The 19415-nt window shown below is 39.8% G+C and overlaps 1 protein-coding gene across 1 annotated transcript in view; it reads right to left on the minus strand.

The window, feature by feature from the left end:
• LOC308638620 (zinc finger protein 124-like) overlaps positions 1–19415 on the minus strand; it is a gene marked incomplete at its 3' end in the record, with an annotated part of 74602 nt that overhangs the window by 13106 nt on the left and 42081 nt on the right. The window contains exons 3-4 of the mRNA XM_081276240.1: positions 803–863; positions 82–233 (exon numbers count right to left, since the gene is read on the minus strand). Coding sequence (XP_081132366.1) covers positions 82–233; positions 803–863 — 213 coding nt within the window. The remainder of the gene's footprint in view (positions 1–81; positions 234–802; positions 864–19415) is intronic.

Genomic DNA, 19415 nt, shown 5'->3' on the forward strand with positions numbered 1-19415 from the left:
CATAGGGTTGCCCCCCAGGATGAGTTTCTTCATGTGTTTGAATGTCATTGGAACAACTGATGACTTTCCCACATACTGTACTTTCACATGGTCTATCTCCAGTTTGTAACAACATTTGTGTGTGAACACTTTTGAAAGAAACCAGAGATTTCCTATATTGTTTAAATGCACATGGCTTCTCTTCACATTCTTCATGCTTATAGTATTTGTGTCCAGAGTGAGATGTGATGTGCCTATGAAGGAAAGAAGGACATATGAAATCTTTTGCACACATAATGAAGTCACATGGATTTAATCTATTAAAATTTGTCTTTGTTTGATTAAGAATTGGAATCGATTTGAAGGTTTCCCCACACTATTCTGTGGGGAAAGTTTCAAGTTTACCATAGGACTTCTTTGAAGAAGAAGTGACCAGCACATAATTGATATCTAACTCATTCACAGTTTTCTATTTATTTATAGGTCTTTACATTTCTACCAACATCACGTAAAGGCTAGATTTTCTGACATGTTAAAGTTCCCTGAAAATAAAGAGATTGAAAGGAAACAATCCTTTGCAACACAGCTTCTCTATGGCTACTATTCACATAGTCATATTCACATATGCAATTTCATACTACTTTTTGCATGTCAAATACTTTGAAAAGACTGAATACCTGTTCCAGATAAGTATGTATTTGTGGTAAAAAATATTATAAGAATAAATACATTTCCAATTATGCATACTTCTTCGGTTGGTTTGCTTTAAAAATTATATGACAGTTCTCAGATTCCCTCACGAATTCCTCGTGAGTACAGTTACCTTAGGTTGCTTCCAGAGTTTTCAATCTGATCTTCAGTGGTCTTGTCTTCCCACTTGTTTCCTAAAATGAGACAACATAACAATCTTTATGAATATTTAGGAGCTAGAAATGCTTTGCCATATTTTAGGTGCCATTTATGCTTCAATAATTCATCAACTGATTTCCTTTTCACCTTCTACATAAATGACCAAAATAAACATGAGTTCTCGATTTGATTAACTTTAAAACCATCATTGTTACCTATAGAAGCCAGGTTTCTGAGGACTTCCCGCATCACATCTATGTAAAGGTTCTTCTGAGAGGCATCCAGAAAAGCCCACTCCTCCTTGGTGAAGTTCACAGCCACATCCTCAAAGGTCACTGAGATCTGAAATATACCACAAATGTATATACAACTCCAAGACACATAAGTATGAAGATATCCAACATACAGAACAAGGAGAGAATATTAAAAGCTACGAGAGAAAGAAGGCAGATTACATTCAGGGGTAAACCAATTAGGTTAACGGCTGATTTTTCATCACAGACGTTGGAAGCAAGAAGATCCTGGAACAACGTATTTCAAATGCTGAAAAATAATCATTTCCAACCAACAATACTGTATCCAGCAAAATTAAGCTTCAGATTTGACAATGAAATTAAAATATTTCACGAGAAACAAAAGTCAAAAGAATTTGCAGCCAGAAAACCAGCACTGCAAGTCATTCTGAGCAAAACACTACAAGAAGAGGAATTGAAAAACAGCACCCAAAACTAACATTGGGAGGGAACCCAGTAAAGGGAAGAACAAAAAATATAACCAAAAAGGAAATACGAGCCATATTAAAATAAATACATAAATAAGCATGTCTGGAAGTACAAACGACATATCAACAGTAAGCTTAAACGTTAATGGCTTAAATTCACCAATCAAGAGACAAAGGCTAGTAACCTGGATTAGAAAAATGAATCCAAGAATATGCTGCCTTCAGGAGACTCATATGATAGGAAAAGACATACACAGGTTGAAAGTGAAAGGCTGGGAAAAATCATACCACTCACATGGTCCTCGGAAGCAAGCAGGAGTGGCCATACTCATATCAAATAAAATCAACTTCAAACCTAAGTTAATCAAAAGGGATAAAGAAGGCCACTATATACTGCTAAAAGGAACCATCCACCAACAAGACATAATAATTATCAATAAGTATGCACCAAACAATGGTGCTGCAACGTTCATAAAACAAACTTTCCTCAAGTTCAAGAGTCAAATGGACCACAACACAATAATTATCAGTGACTTCAACACACTGCTCTCTCCTTTGGACAGATCCACCAGACAACAGCTGAATAAAGAAACTGTAGAACTCAATAACACAATTAATAACCTAGACTGGCCAGAGCAATTAGACAGACAAAAGAATTTAAAGCCATAAAAATAGGAAAAGAAGAACTTATATTATCACTATTTGTGGATGATATGATAATATATCTAACAGACCCAAAAGGATCTACAAAGAAACTACTAGTGTTAATAAATGAATTCAGCAAATATAAAATCAACACGCATAAATCCAACCATTCCTGTATATCAGCGCCAAACCTTCTGAAATGGAAATGAGGACAACCACCCCATTCACAATATCCTCAAAAAAAATAAAATACTTGGGAATCAACCTAAGAAAAGAGGTGAAAGATTTATACAATGAAAACTACAGAACCCTAAAGAGAGAAGTAGAAGAAGACCTTAGAAGATGGAAAAATGTACCCTGTTCATGGATATGAAGAACTAACATCATCAAAATGGAAATATTACCCAAAGTTCTCTATAGGTTCAATGCAATGCCAATCAAAATCCCAAGGGCATTTCTTGTAGAAATAGAGAAAACAATTATGAAATTCATATGGGAAAACAAAAGACCCAGAATAGCAAAAGCAATTCTAAGCAGGCAGTGTGAGTCAGGTGGTATAGCAATACCAGAGTTCGAACTATACTACAGAGCAACAGTAACAAAAACAGCATGGTACTGGTACCAAAACAGGCGAGTGGATGAATGGTACACAATAGAGAACACAGAGACCAATCCACAAAATTATAACTATCTTATATTTGATAAAGGGGCTAAAAGCATGCAATGGAGGAAGGATAGCATCTTCAACAAATGGTGCTGGGAAACTCAAAAAAATTAACAATAAGAAAACAAACAAGGGCTGGGGATGTGGCTCAAGTGGTAGCGCACTCGCCTGGCGAGCATGCGGTCCGGGTTCGATCCTCAGCACCACATACAAAACAAAAATGTTGTCTCTGCTGAGAACTAAAATAAGTAAATATTAAAACTCTTCTCTCGGCCTGGGGATGTGGCTCAAGCGGTAGCGCACTCGCCTGGCATGCGTGCGGCCTGGGTTCGATCCTGAGCACCACATACAAAGAAAGATGTTGTGTCCGCCAAAAACTAAAAAAAATAAAATATTAAAATAAAATTTCTCTCTCTCTCTCTCTCTCTCTCTCTCTCTCTCTCTCAAAACTCTTCTCTTTCTCTCTCTCAAAAAAAAAAACAATAACCCAATCAACATATGGGCCAAAGACTTGAACAGACACTTCTCAGAGGAGGACATACAATCAATCAACAAGTACATGAAAAAATGCTCACTATCTCTAGCAGTCAGAGAAATGCAAATCAAAACCACCCTAAGATACCATCTCACTCCAGTAAGATTGGCAGCCATTAGGAAGTCAAACAACAACAGGTGCTGGCGAGGATGTGGGGAAAGGGGTACTCTTATACATTGCAGGTGGGATTGCAAATTGGTGTGGCCAATTTGGAAAGCTATATGGAGATTGTTGGGAAAGCTGGGAATGGAACCACCATTTGACCCAGCTATTGCCCTTCTCCGAGTATTCCCTGAAGACCTTAAAAGTGCGTACTACAGGGATACTCCCACATCGATGTTCATAGCAGCACAATTCACAATAGCTAGACTTTGGAACCAACACAGATGCCCTTCAATAGATGAAAGGATAAAAAAAAATGTGGCATTTATACACAATGGAGTATTAAGCAGCACTAAAAAATGACAAAATCATGGAATTTGCAGGGAAATGGATGGCATTAGAGCAGATTATGCTAAGTGAAGCTAGCCAATCCCTAAAAAACAAATGCCAAATGTCTTCTTTGATATAAAGAGATATAAAGAGAGCAACTAAGAACAGAGCAGGGAGGAAGAGCAGGAGGAAAAGACTAACATTAAACAGAGACATGAGGTGGGAGGGAAAGGGAGAGAAAAGGGAAATTGCATGGAAATGGAAGGAGACCCTCATTGTTATACAAAATTACATATAAGAGGTTATGACGGGAATGGGAAAAAAAAAGAAGGAGAGAAATGAATTGTAGTAGATGGGGTAGAGAGAGAAGACGGGAGGGCATGGGAGGGGGGATAGTAGAGGATAGGAAAGGTAGCAGAATACAGCACTCACTAATATGGCATCATGTAAAAACATAGATGTGTAACCGATGTGATTCTGCAATCTATAATTGGGATAAAAATGGGAGTTCATACCCCACTTGAATCTAATGTATAAAATACAATATGTCAAGAGCTTTGTAATGTTTTGAACAACCAATTAAAAAATGAGAAAAAAAAAGAAAGAAAGAACTCAATGACCTAAAAATGTCACCATGGGCTGGAGATGTGGCTCAAGCGGTAGCACACTCGACTGGCATGCGTGCGGCCCGGGTTCAATCCTCAGCACCACATACAAATATGTTGTGTCTGCTGAATACTAAAAAATAAATATTAAAAAAATTCTCTTCTCTCTCTCTTTAAAAAGAAAAAAACCCAAAAAAATATCACCTTGTCCAAACAACAGCCTTACAAAGTTTTATAACTCTCAAAACAATCTTCTTAATAAACAGCAGGCACTACTTTTCTAAGTCTCACAGCAACAATGAATGTCCAATGATTGTCAAACTCTTCTTAACAGCAGCCGGTTCACTACCATAATATACATTCATGAGACACATACCAATGTTGTAATCAAGGACATTTTGATCAAGGGTTGGCCACATTTGCAAAGGTTGTCTGTGGTGAAAGAGATTCATCGTGCCTGTAGCAATGGTGGTGTAAACAAACCTAAGGCAGAAGTTCTTCCAGAGTGTGGTAAAGCAAGAAGTTTGTAGCCCAGAATTCTGAACTATCCCACACAGTCCGTGTGTGAAAGAGGCCACCATTCACATCTGTAAGCATGCTATGATGTCTGCACAGTGAAGGAACAGACAAAAAGAAAATGTTCCTGCCACTTACACAGAAGCATACTCAAGGACTGAAACCATACAGAACCACCCCAAACAATGAAGAACCCACAATTACCCTCAGAGACATCAGCCCAACTCTGTCAGGAAAATGATGCAGACAGGAGGGCTTCATGGACCTTCAACCAAATGGGAAGCACACTGAGGTCTCAGGGTCACAGCAACACTCCACAGGACATAAACCATACCCCTACAAGTGCACCACCAGTGAAATCCCATGTATACTCAAAGAACATGAGAGCTAAAGCAGAAATCAGATCAGAAGAAGCTGAAAGGCCTCCAGGGAAGGGGACATGAAACACAGGGCTCTGAACAGACACAGGACAAAGAGGTGACTCAAGAGAAAAGGTGACCATTTTGAAAGAAAAAAATATAAAAGTCCATCATAGGAAATTCATAGAGAACACCAGAGGTGGCGCTGTATTGGTATCTAAGTCATCCAACACACATTCCAGAAAAGAAGAGCTAAAAGCAACCAATGAAACTGCCGCTTCAGAAAACCAGAGAAAGAAGAGCAAGGTAAACCTAAATTAACCACAGGTAGGTTGCCGCAGTCTGGCTAGGCACAATTCAGGAGCCACTTGTCAAACAAAACAAACCTCATTTTTAAAACCACACACGCCAAACAAAAAAGCTCCTCAATAAAAACCTTCAGAGCCCAACTGCCACCACCGGCTTCCCACAAGCCTCTCAACCTCCCCCACTCCTCCTGCTCTTGAGGCCGATTGGCGGGGTCATGTGGGCGGAGCCAAAAAAGTCCCCCAATGAGCAGCTCCGTAGTCTGAAAGGGCAGGGAAACAGCCCAATGAGCATCACCACAGAGGAGCCAATCAGCTAGAAGTTGCTCGGGCCCCTGTGATCCAATCATCAGCTGGCAGTCTGAAAGTTTGCTGGGGCCCCTTCAGCTGTGGCTCTCAACATCTCCCTCTCTCTGTTTAAACAACAAGCATGTGGCTTAGGGACCGTGCCTGCCTTAGGTTGTCCAATAGTACATATGGTCCTTACCCGTTATCTTAGGGTGCTACCATTGCAATTGGATCTTACCTATCACTGACTACCGGTCCAATATACAGCCACACCTGTGGATAGGTCTTTGTACCAGCGGGGGGGGGAGAGGTTCTTTGCCTAACCTCTGTTGGCCCCCAAATTTTAGCTGAACGATCATGACAAGCAGAAGGGAGGAAGATACACAAAGCCAATTGACGGCTCCTTTGGGAAAAATTGTACCACCAAAGACATCATCAGCAAAAATACCCCAACGCTACCACAAGTCGCTGCACCAACAGATAGTTCACAATGCATACAGGTGAGTTCACAATGCATACAAGTGATACATAGTCCAGGCAAGTTCTGCAACCAGCTCAGTGATGGCTATTGCAGAAGCTGTAGATTGGTTTTATCTTTGTCTTCACCAGCACTGGGATGAAGATAGGAATTCTGGCAATAATGGCTAAAGAAAAAATTATGTAACATTCCAGAAGGCAATAAAAGAAAACAATTTTCTTAACAATTTACATTGTCTTCACCGGCACTGGGATGAAGATAGGAATTCTGGCAATAATGGCTAAAGAAAAAATTATGTAACATTCCAGAAGGCACTAAAAGAAAACAATTTTCTTAACAATTTACATTATCTTGAAGAGAATTATTAAATAAAATGAAAAGAAAAGGTGAAAGTAAACAAACAAATCTGTTAAGCTCCTTTTTTGTTCACGTATTAAAACAATCCTCAACAGTTGTTTACCCAATTTAAAATAAACCACTTAAATCATGTGAAAAAAAAATATTTCCATCCATTTTTTCATGAGTGCTCATCATATATGATATATGGACATATGTACATACAAACATACAACATAAAACACAAGTGTGCACACAACACATAACATAATAGTAAAGGCCTTATAACTTTTTACAGGTGAAATCTCCATTGCAATATTTAAAAACTCTATAGTCAAAAAATAGAACTGATCAGCAAAACATTAACCTAGGTAGGTCTGTATGAGCTCAAAAAACAAAATAGAACTTCATGATGTGGGAGGGCAATAATAAAATAGATATTGAAAAAAGCATCCTGGTTCTGTCGACGATGTAAGGGTAGCCAAACTGGAGTTCTGGATATCAGCTGTTATGGATTTTAGCCAAATCATCTTCTTTTTGGTCTGTAGAAATCGCTTTAGTTAGGGCTAAAGATGTGGCTCAAGCGGTAGCGCGCTCGCATGGCATGCGTGCGGCCCGGTTTCAATCCTCAGCACCACATACAAAAACAAAAGATGTTATGTCTGCCAAGAACTAAAAAATAAATATTAAAAAATTATCTCCCACTCTCGAAAAAAAAAAAAAAAAAGAAATCGCTTTAGTTAATCTCTCTGGAATCCAAATCGGCTGCTGTTCTCCCTGTGGAAACACATAAACACACTCCCCGACTCCAGACAATTACTGGGTCAGGACCTTTCCATTGTCCTGTTAGAATATCCTTCCAAAGTACCTTGGGCTTATGTACATTTTTTGGACACATATGCCTTTCTGCAGCACTAAGACCTGATGAATCCAAATTTTAAAAGTTTAGAGTAAAAAGGGTTATTTTAAGTTTAATTTTGGGGAATATATACCCCTTCCCAATTCCTTCTTTTTCTTTAATAAGTACATTTTAATAGTTTGATGAGCTCTTTCAACTATGCCTTGTCCCTGTGGATTGTATGGGATTCTTGTTATATGAGTAATGCCAAATGTTGAGCAAAATTGTTTAAAAGAGTTTGAAGTATAACCAGGGGCATAATCTGTTTTGGAATGCCCACAGTGGCAAAATTTTGTAAGGAATGAGCTATAATATCTTTAGTTTTTTCTCCGGCATGAAGGGAGCCCATCAAAAATCCAGAAGAAGTATCAACTGTAACATGCAAATATTTTAATTTTTCAAATTCTGGCAAGTGTGTGACATCCATCTGCCAAATATGGTTAGGTATCAGTCCTCTAGGATTGACTCCAAGATTAACTTGTGGTAAAAAGGTCACACAATTTTGACATTGTTTTATATTTGTCTAGCTTGTTCCTTAGTTATTTTAAGATGCTTTTGTAAAGTATTAGCATTGACATGGAACCTTTTATGAAAATTTATAGCTTCTTCTAGTGTAGAGAAAATATGTATGTCATGTGTAGTTTTATCTGCTAAATCATTGCCCAAACTAAGGGCTCCAGGCAATCCTGTATGTGCCCTGATATGTCCTATAAAGAATGGATCTTTTCTGTCCCAGATTAGACTTTGTATAGTGGAAAGAAAAGAGAAAACAGTAGAGGAAGGGGAAATCCTACCAGCATCTTCAAGGGATACTATAGCATTAACTACATACTATCGGAAAATAAATTAAATACAGAATCTTTAAACATCACAAAAGCTTGTAATACTGCATTAAGCTCTACCTTTTGAGCTGATTGTTTGGGTACTAAAAATGTAAAAGTTTGATCAGGGGTAACTATTGCTGCTGTACCATTATTTGACCCATCAGTGAATATATTTGGAGCATTCATGATAGGGGTTTTTCTTGTCATTTTTGGAAAAATTACAGGATGCAATGACCAAAAAGACAATACAGGATTAGATGGTAAGTGGTTATCAAATGAAACATTAGACTTGCACATGATTATTGCCCAAGTATTTAACTCATTAGCTAACTCATCAATTTGACCCATAGTATATGGAGTAATAATTTTATTGGGAGAAATTCCAAACACTCCCTTTGCTGCTTTTATTCCTTTGAGTATTAATTGTCCTACAGCCTCAGGATACCTAGTAAGAATAGTGTCAGGAGAATAAGATAAATGTATCCATAATAATGGACCTTCTTGCCAAAATACTCCTGTAGGAATATATTTTGTTGGTAGTACAATAAATAATAAAGGCAAACTTATATCAATTCTATCCAAATGCATATTTTCCATATATGTTTCAATGATTTTTAATGCCTTTCTTGCTTCAGGCATTAACATTCGGGGTGAATTTGGATCTGATGGAACTTTTAGGATATCAAATAAAGGTCCCAACTCTCCTGTTGGTATACCTAGATAAGGCCTTATCCAATTTATGTCTCCTAATAACTTTTGAAAGTCGTTAAGTGATTTGAGTTAATCTACTCGTATTTGAATTTTTGGTGGACGGACCATGGTTGAGGATAATAGAACTCCTAAATAATTAATTGGAAAATTTAATTGTACTTTATCTATTGCTACCTCTAGATTATAATTTTTTAATAAGTTTCTGAGTGTGGCATAACATTCTAGCAATGTGTTTTTATCTTTGTGTACCAATAATACATCATCCATATAGTGAAATATTTGTAGTTCAGGATTTTGATTTCTAAGTGGCTGGATTACTTTGTTAACATAAATTTGAAACATACTTGGGCTGTTAGCCATCCCTTGAGGGAGTACTTTCCACTCATATCTCTGATCAGGTCCTTCATGATTCAGTGCAGGGATAGTAAATGCAAAATGTGGACTATCCTCAAGATGAATTGGAATTGAAAAAAAAAACAATCTTTAATATCTATAACTAAAACATACCAAGTTTTTGGCAAAGCAGACAATTCACGAATCCCCGATTGAGCAGGTTCCATAATAACCATCTCATTATTAATGGCTCTGAAATCTTGCAATAATCTCCCTTTACCAGATTTCTTTCTGATGACAAAAATGGGAGTATTATGGGGAGATACAGAAGGTTGTATATCTCCTTCTGCTAATTGTTGTTTGACCAGGTCATGGGCTGCTTGTATCTTTTCTTTAGTCAGGGGCCACTGAGGAACCCATACTGGTCTTTCTGATTTCCAAGTAATTTTTATTGACTTAGTGGCCCTTTGTGAAAATCCAACCCATGTCTGTCAATTCCTTGATCTATTTGTATTGGTGCTGCTATACCTTGTTCTTGTTTTTCTAATCTTTTTCCTTTCCTAAAACCTTGTCTAGTCATAATAGTGGGTGCATTTTGGTTGATGTTATTTGTTAATGTCAAACCTAATTGATCTAGGACATCTCGTCCCCATAAATTTACGGGAAGATGATCCAATACATATGGCTGTATAGTTCCTTCACATCCTTCAGGATCCTTCCAATCTATACCATTGCACTTCTATGGGGATTAGCCGCCACTCCCAAGCCTCGAAGTGTTTCAGTGGCTTGTTGTAATGGCCAATGTTTTGGCCATTCTTGATGAAAGATAATGCTAAGGTCTGCACCTGTATCCAGTACCCCATTAAATTCATGTCCTTGAATATTTAGCATGGGGCGAGAATCTAAATTTAAAGAAAGCATAGCCCAATCTACACCTGTGGAGCCTAATCCCTTGGAACCTCTTTCTACAGTACGACTGGAAAATTTATCATGTAGGCTGGGTATTATTAGTAACTGTGCTATTCTATCTCCTGGTGAAATTACTGATATACCCTTTGGAGAACTGGCTATAATTTTTATTTCACCTTCATAAATTGGGATCAATTACCCCAGGACTTATCATAAGTCCTTTTAGAGTAGAAGAGCTGTGTCCCAATAATAAGCCTACTGTTCCTTTGGGAAGAGGTCCTTTTACCCCTGTGGGAATGATTTGAACTCCCATCTCTGGAGTTAGTACTGATGTGGAGGAGGCGCAGATGTCCAACCCTGCACTCCCTCTGGTTTGTCTGATGAGGGATCTGATGGACAATGTGTCCTGGGCACTACACTGATGGAGTTGCTGGGTTCCTCCAGTGCTCCGTATATTTGTGGTTTGGGGCCCCGGAGCATTGGGAACCCCTGTCCATTTTTTGGCAATGGAGCCCGATGCCTTTCTCCATGATATCGTGGATAAACACCTGGTCCTTGTTCATTTTTTGATAATGGAGTACCCTCTATGGTGGTTTGAGAACGGCATTCATTAGCCCAATGTTTCCCTCTACAGCATTGTGGGCAAATACCCGGTATTCTACTCCTTTGATACCTAGTTTTGTTAAACCCTCCTCCTATGGGGCAATTCCTTTTAAATGTCCTGTTTGTTCACAATTGTAGCATGTTCTTGGCCTGGCATATAAAGCCTGTTTTACTGCAGCTGCCACGACTTGCCCTTGTTCATTAATGTCTCTGGCATCTAAAGCCTGTTTTACTGCAGCTGCCACGACTTGCCCTTGTTCATTAATGTCTCTACATAATTTAATATATGTGTTTAAATCTTCATGTTTCCATGGTCTAATGACTTCTCTGCACCAATGATTCGCTTGCTCATAAGCCAGTTGTTTTATTAATGGCATTGCTTGTTCTGTATTCCCAAAAACTCTGGTAGCTGTTTGAATAAGCCTATCTACAAATTCAGCGTAAGGTTCATTAGCTCCTTGTATTACCTTAGATAATTGACCTTGTAAACCTCCATGCCCTTGTAATGTCTTCCATGCCCTAACCACATCTGAAACAATTTGTGCGTATACACCAGGATCATATGCAATTTGTTGCTGCTGATCCTCATAAGGTCCCTTTCCTAACAACATATCTAGATTTCTCTGAGGATAACCAGCTGCTGCATTTTGCCTAGCCGTCTCCTTGCAAAATTCCTCATTGGCAACCTTCCATAACAGGTATTGTCCTCCATTTAGCACAGCTTTACATATATTAGCCCAATCTGCTGGTGTCATGTTCAAGTTGGTAATGGATTCGACCATGCTTACAGTGAAGGGTGCTTGAGGACCATAGGTTGTTACAGTCCCTTTCAGCTGCTTCACTTTTTTGAAATTTAAAGCATGGTGAATTCGCTGCCCTCCTGCCTCAAATACAGAGCATGTTAATATTTGAGATCCTGTCTCAGGATCCCAACTATCTACTACAGGGGTTGGGGGCCTCCCAGCATATGGAGGTGGCCTTGTTGGTTGGTCACTTACGTCCTCTGGTGATAGAAAGGTGTTAGTAGCAGTCTCCTGTAGAGGTGGTGCTGTTGGTTGGACACTTACACCCTCTGGTGATAGAAAGGTGTTATTAGCAGTCTCCTGTTGTAACTTTCCCCTGATGGCTTTTTCTGCTTTACACTTTCTTTCTCTGACTAGCTTAAGAGGCCTTTGGACTAAGCAAACAAGATACCAACATCCACAATGGCAATGTGCCAACTGGCAGAGTCCCTGTGCTTTTCTTTTCTATTCTTTTTAAATCTTCACCATGATGGTTCCATTGTGATATATTCAACAACTCCTCCTTAAAAAGCCATGGGCCACATCTTTGTATTGTATCAACGTATGCCCTGACTGTTCTTGATTTTACTGGGATGCCTCCTTCCTCTAACAATTTACTTAACAGTCTTTCGGTTTGTTTTTTACTAATTTCTGATCCCATATTTCTACTATACTACAACCCAACAAGATGACGCCAAACAAAACCGAGATAGAATGAAATAAAAATGGTCAACAAAAAATCATTATACCCTATCTATCCTCCTGACATGTGCATCCGTCCTTTCTCCCTATCTGTTCCTCAGATGTAAAGTTTTTCCTCAGATGTGAGCAGATTTTCTTCCGTCTCACTCATCTCCAGGGACAGGCAACTTAAAACAAAACTAAAGCAAAACAAAAGAAGAATCTTAAAATGGCTACCCATCCTCTCACCCTGCCTTCAGGGGCAAGCAGTTTACCTTATCACTTACCCTCAGTCATTCCCCGAGCGGCCCACCAAATGCCGCAGTCTGGCTGGGCACAATTCAGGAGCCACTTGTCAAAAGAAACAAACTTTATTTTTAGAACCACACATGCCAAACAAAAAAGCTCCTCAGGAAAAACCTTCAGAGCCCAACTGCCACCACCGGCTTCCCATAAGCCTCTCAACCTCCACCACTCCTCCTGCTCTTGAGACCGATTGGCTGGGTCACGTAGGTGGAGCCAAAAAAGTCCCCCAATGAGCAGCTCCATAGTCTGAAAGGGAGGGGAAACAGCCCAATGAGCATCACCGCTGAGGAGCCAATCAGCTAGAAGTTGCTGGGGCCGCTGTGAGCCAATCATCAGCTGACAGTCTGAAAGTTTGCTGGGGCCCCTTCGGCTGTGGCTCTCAACAGTAGGTAACAGAGAAAGTGTTGATGAAACCAGAATCAGGAAATCCGCAGTCTGCAAAATCAAGTTCTTCATGAACATCAGCATCACTGATTAACTAACAAAAGGCTAAGAATACAGAGGACAGAGACTGGGGTTGTAGCTCAGTGGAAGAGTGCTTGCCTAGTGCTTGGGAGAAACTGGGTTCAATCCTCACTGCCACATAAAAAGAAAGAAATAAAAAGTGTAAAATACACAATAATATTAAAGAAAAAAAACAACAAGGACCGAATACCTACTAACAGTTTTAAAAGTGTCATCGTCAACAATGCATTGGAACTTCAGATTATCATAAATGTGCTTGACACAAATTAGACAACTTACAGAAACTGGACCATTTCTTTGAGAGAGACAATCTCCTACAACTTACACACAAGGGGAAATACTCAAAACAAATGAGCCCATGGCTGCTGAGAAAAACAGACTCAATAAATAATTACTTCCCAAACAGGCAAGGCAAGGCTCTGACATCTCAAACAGGCTTCCATGAGACACATAAGAACTGCCACCAGTTTTCTACCATTTTTCCTGAACATAAAAGCTGAGTTAACACCTCCTAAGTCTTCCTGAGGCATAAGTTACCATATTATCCAAATTAAATAGATAAAGAAAAGTATTAAATAGAAAAGAAGACTATGAATGATGCTCATAATCATAAATGCAAAATTTAATTATATATGCAAAAAACTGTACAATTGAGTCATCACACTCCAGGTGTCTATGCAAATGATGTGAAAATTATGGGCACAGGAACCCTCACTGCAGTGACTACAGCAGCCATATCCAGAACTGCCCAAAGCTAGATGCAAGGAAGATGCACCTTTCAATACTGAGTGGACAGCTGCAGTTTAACCACACCAAAGAGCATCACCCAGAAAATGAGCTCTGCAGCCTGGAAAGATACAGCACCCTTAAAGGCAGACTGGTAAGTGAGAGAAGCCAGTTTGAAATGGCCAAGTGCAGCAAGATTCCAAGTCAAGAACATTCTGAAAAAGACAATATTACAGATGCACTAGCAGAATTGATGGGGGCCAGGGACTTAGGGAGCAGAGAGGGAGGAAGGAATGAGGAGGAGTGATGAACAGGTGGAACATTGGATTCCCAGAGCAGTGAAACTCTTCTGTATGACATTATCTTGTATACGACATGACACACACAATCACATCACAAGGAAGGGGAACCCTAAAGTAAAGGATGAACTTTGGATTATCCTAAGTGTTGCTTCATCCATTCTCTTTATCAAATGTTCAACACTGGTTTAGTAACTAACAAACACCCTACACCAATGCAATATGTTGAAAACAGTAGAGACTATCAGCTGGAGAAAAGGCGTATTTGTTACTACGTGTAATGGTACATTTAATTGTCACCTTGATTGGATTAAAGGATGCCAATGATTAATGAGCTTCTGGGTGTGTCCATGAGGGTATGTCTACAAATGATGGGCATATGGGATAGTGAGCCAAACTGGAGAACCTCCTTAAGCTAGGCAGCACCATCCAATAGAACGGTGTCTTGGGTGGAACAAAATTCTTCACACACCCAAAGTGGACTCTGCCAGTGATTCTCTAGTGAGTTTCCAGAATCTTTGGTCTGGACTAGGGCTGCACCATTGATCCCCCTTGTTCTGAGGCTTCAGCCTCTGGGACTCTGCAGCTACTACTTCTCAAGCTCTCCAGCCTGCAGATGGCCACTGTGGACATCCACCTTCGGGTAAATTAGGCCAATCTAATGAATCCCCTTTGATAATCACACTTCCTCTTGATACTGTTCCTCTAGAGAACACTGACTAATAAACTATGCAAGCCTAAAATTGCTCATAAAAAAAAAGTTTATCTAATAAAGAAGTAAATAAACTACCAAGCCATGAAGTTTTAAAAATGTAATCATAAGAAACAATATTATATGCTAAATACCTTTTTCATAATAATGCAAAAAATGAAGCAAAGAGGAAGAGTCATAATTACAAATTTTAAAAGTATGAACAAAAGCAAGAAAACTGATTTTCAATACTATTTTCATCTGGAAAGAAATTGGATGATAACTCTTCAAAACTCATTCCAACTACTGGTGTAGTGGTGTGCACCTGTAATTTCAGCCACTAGGGAGGTCAAGGCAGGGAAATGGAAAAAGTTTGAGGCCTGTCTCAGCAACATAGCAAGACACTCAGAAATTTAGTGAGAATGGTCTTCATCAAAAATAAAAAGGGGGTCTGGGACTGTAGCTGAGTGGCAAACCACTTGCTAACATGTGTGAGGCACTGGGTATGATCCTCAGCACCACAGAAAAATTAATACAATAAAGATATTCTGTCCATCTACAACTATACAAAATACTTTTTAAAAAAGAAAAAGAAAACATAAATAAATAAGAAGGGCTGAGGATGTGCTCAGTGGTCGAGTGACTGTAGATTTATTCCCCAGTAAAACACCTGCCCACCTCCAGAACGTTGCTTACAAATTGAAATTTATTTCTGGAAGATAACTAAGCATGAGCAAGTCCATGGCATCAATTCCCAGCACTCAGTAAGTAAGCAAATAAATAAACAACAGTCTACAATACTAATTCTCTTGGGCTGGAGAGCAGCTTGGTAAAATACATGTAATGAGAGATAAAAATGATTAGCATACATAAGGTACATAATTAGAGGCATAAAAACACAACAAAATCAGTGGAAAGACACCACACTTTCTCACAAAGAAGATTGAATGTTCCCATGTTCTAAACTCTCTGAAAAAACACTGAGCTTTTCAACAAATTCTGTGAAATTTAGGGCATGGTTTACTGTATTTTAGAGGTAAACTTAGAAAAACTATATCTAAAAATGGAAATAGTAGGGTTGGGATTCTGGCTCAGCAGTAGAGTGCTTGCCTAGCACGTGAGATACCCTAGGTTTGATCCTCAGCACCACATAAAAATAAATAAATAGGTATTGTGTCCAACTACAGCCACAACAAAAAATACTCTTCAAAAAATTGAAAACAGTAAACTGCAACTAAGACCAGGCAAAACGTTGTACAGGACAGAGAGAATAGAGAGAGCATTTATGTTACTCCCAAGTTTCATAAGCTAAAAGGCTAGCTCCCAAAGGGGTGGCCCTACGAGGAGGCAGTTGGGAGGGAACAGGAATTAGGTGACATGGTGAGGGGATCAGCACCCTTATTTAGACACATGGATCTCTCCTTTGCAGAAAACAGGTGTCATTTACTCTTTCACTGATGTTCAGTGATTAAATGATTACAGTTGGGTATTCAAGGTATTGCCAAAATTGTCCTTAAAAATTACAATGAAGACGGGTGTGATGGTGCACACCTGTAACCCCAGCGGTACAGGAGTCTGAGGCCCTAGATGATGTAGCAAGACTCTGTCTCAAAACAAAGAATCTAAAAGGGGCTGGTGGTTAAGCACCTCTGGGTTCCATTTCTGATAACAAAAAACCACACAGTTAACATGAACCTGCCAAGTTCAAACAACAACAGTGAAAAACTGTCGTCCTTTGTCAAATTCATCACCTTGGGAAGGACAGATACTAGTTTTCATGAAATCACATTCATAAATTTGCCCACCACTATTTTTGTAGAATTGGACTCAAATTCTGCAGCAATAATGCAAGACAGACTTTCTCTGTATCTTACGTGGTATTTAGGAATCGAAGGTTGGATTTCAATTTGAAACCACTGAAAAGACAAATCTGAATCTTACAAACTTTCTATACATACTCAGGGGTAGCAACAGTTAAATTAGGTAATTAGATGTTTTCTTTTTCTTTTTTTCTTTTTTGCTTGATGCCCCCGAGATTAAACCCAGAGATATTTTACTACTGAGCCACATCCGCAGTCATTTTTATATTTTATTTTGAGACGCAGTCTCACCAGGTTGCATAAGGCCTCGCTAAGTTGCTAAGGCTGTCCTCAAATTTGCAACACTCCTGTCTCAGCCTCTGGAGCAGGAAGGATCACAGGTGTGCACCACTGTATCTGGCTGTAAACTGGGATTTTTAACAACAACAACAAAAAAAAAACGTGACGGGAGTTCATAACCCACTTGAATCAACCTGTGAAATATGGTATATTAAGAACTATGTAATGTTTTGAAAGAACCAACAATTAAAAAAAAAGGTGGATTTTAACCCACGTCTCTATTGCCTCTTTAATAATAGTCCATCCCATTTGGCTCTGAATAAATAAACCTGGGCCTCAGATAAGTGAGTACATCATTTCAAAGTGATACACAGAAAGCTTTGGTGCTGAGGGAGCACAGATGTGTCAGGCTCAAGGGGCAGGGAATGTCCCTGACAGCTGGGACATGCTTCCTCCTGGTCTTGCTCATGGAAAGCATCCAGGATCACCCTCCCAGGCACCTGGACCACGACTCCAGTCTATGAGGCTTTTTAGCTTTGCACAGCTCTGCACTGGGGTGGGTGGTCCTTATGCTCTGGGAGAGGTTTTGCTCCTTCACACTGTGAGACTAAAAGGGCAGGAGTCACTGCTGACCTGGCCCCTCAGCACCAGCATCCACAGGCTGACTGTCCACCTGTCTCCAAGGATTGGGAACAGAGCTTGGGGAAAACAAGGTCCCAAGGAAGTAGCTGTTTCGATGAGGCCTTTTCCAGGAGATTCCTCAGCCCAGGGCCCCCAGCAGCTTCCCTGAGAGGCTGCACCCCACACCTCAGGCTGCCCTCTAGGAGCAGCTGACCCAGGGCCTGAAATTCTGTTCACCCTGCAAGGCATAGGACACCTGTGGGCACTCTGCGGCAGCTCCAGGAGAGGATAGTGGCTGAGGACATGGGACTCTGGGAGGTGTCCAAAGGGAACCTCTGCCCAAGAAATCTGACATGGTGCCTATGCCTAAGGAAGATAAAAGGAGAAGCACAAGATTTTTACAGCTGTGAACTCAAGTACTCTATACAGTTGCATCTACAAAGAACCTTCAGAGTACTTGACTTTGGCTAACTAAACCACCATGAGGGTGGAAAGGCAGGGTTCTGTATGGAGAGCAAACATTATCTTGGGCTATCTTAAGCCCTTTAATAGCCAATCATCTTAATTTCTGTATCAGACCACAATCTCAAAACTTCTCAGAATATATCACTAGCCTTACCAGACGTCTCCAAAATCTATCAAAGCTCACAATGCAATAACAGACATACAGAAGAAATTTTCTTTATTTTTTTTTCTGTACCCCACCAATGTGATGTTCCTACCAATGCAATTGGTTAATGCAGTGATACACAGTTTCTTTTATAAAAGTTCATGGAGGCCAGGCACAGTGGCACACAACTGTAATCCCAGCAGCTTGAGAGGCTAAGATAGGAGGATTGCTAAATTCAAAGCCAGACTCAACAACTGAGTGAGATCATGTCTGAAAATATAATATAAAAAAGCTGGGAATGTGGCTCAGTGTTTAAGTGCCCCTGGGTTCAATCCCTGGTATGAGGAAGGAAGGAAGGAAGAAAGGGAGGGAGGAAGGGAGGAAGGGGAAGGAAGGAAGGAAGGAAGGAAGGAAGGAAGGAAGGAAGGAAGGAAGGAAAATAAATAAGTAAAAGAAAGAAAAAAAGAAGTGATGTAATCTCTTCCAGGGAGGGACACACACATCATTTAGCGTAACTTGAATCCATGTTCCTTAGTATGATAATTAATATTTGGGTTAAAATGAACTATTTTCTGTAGCTGGGGATGTCGATGCCTTTAAACCCAACAGATTGGGAAGCTGAGGCAGAAGGATCACAATTTTCAGGCCAGGCTGGGCACCATAGCCAGATCCTTTCTGAAAATCATACTGAAAAGAGCTGGGGATGAAGGACAGTCAAGGAATCAGACATTATTATAGTGGCATCCCCTCTTTTCACAGAAAATTTTAACTGGGTTTCTCCAGAAATCTTCACCATGGCTAATTTTAGGGCTGTCAACAAAAGAGTGTCCACAAAAAAGTTCAGTGTAGATAAACTTCCTATTTTTGTGTTGCCCTATTTTACTGGGCTGCTAGTCTGGAAGAAATCAGCACTCCAGGTGCTGGACTCCCCCTTACTAGTTTTTTTACACACTTGTATCCAGTATACTAGTTTGTAGAAATGTGCAAACAAGGCCTCTGGCCTTGAGCTGGGTTTCACAGAGAAGTCACCAACTGGGCTCCATGGGAACAGCTGGTGGGGGAGGAAAGAAAGGGGAGAAGAAGCTCTCCCCTCCTCAGGTGCTGTCCTTGAAGGGTTAACTTGGCCAGAACAGAGAAAGAAAAAC

This window comes from Spermophilus citellus, assembly GCF_964194105.1.
Source record: "Spermophilus citellus genome assembly, chromosome: 19".
In the NCBI taxonomy this organism is placed as follows: Eukaryota; Metazoa; Chordata; class Mammalia; order Rodentia; family Sciuridae; genus Spermophilus; species Spermophilus citellus.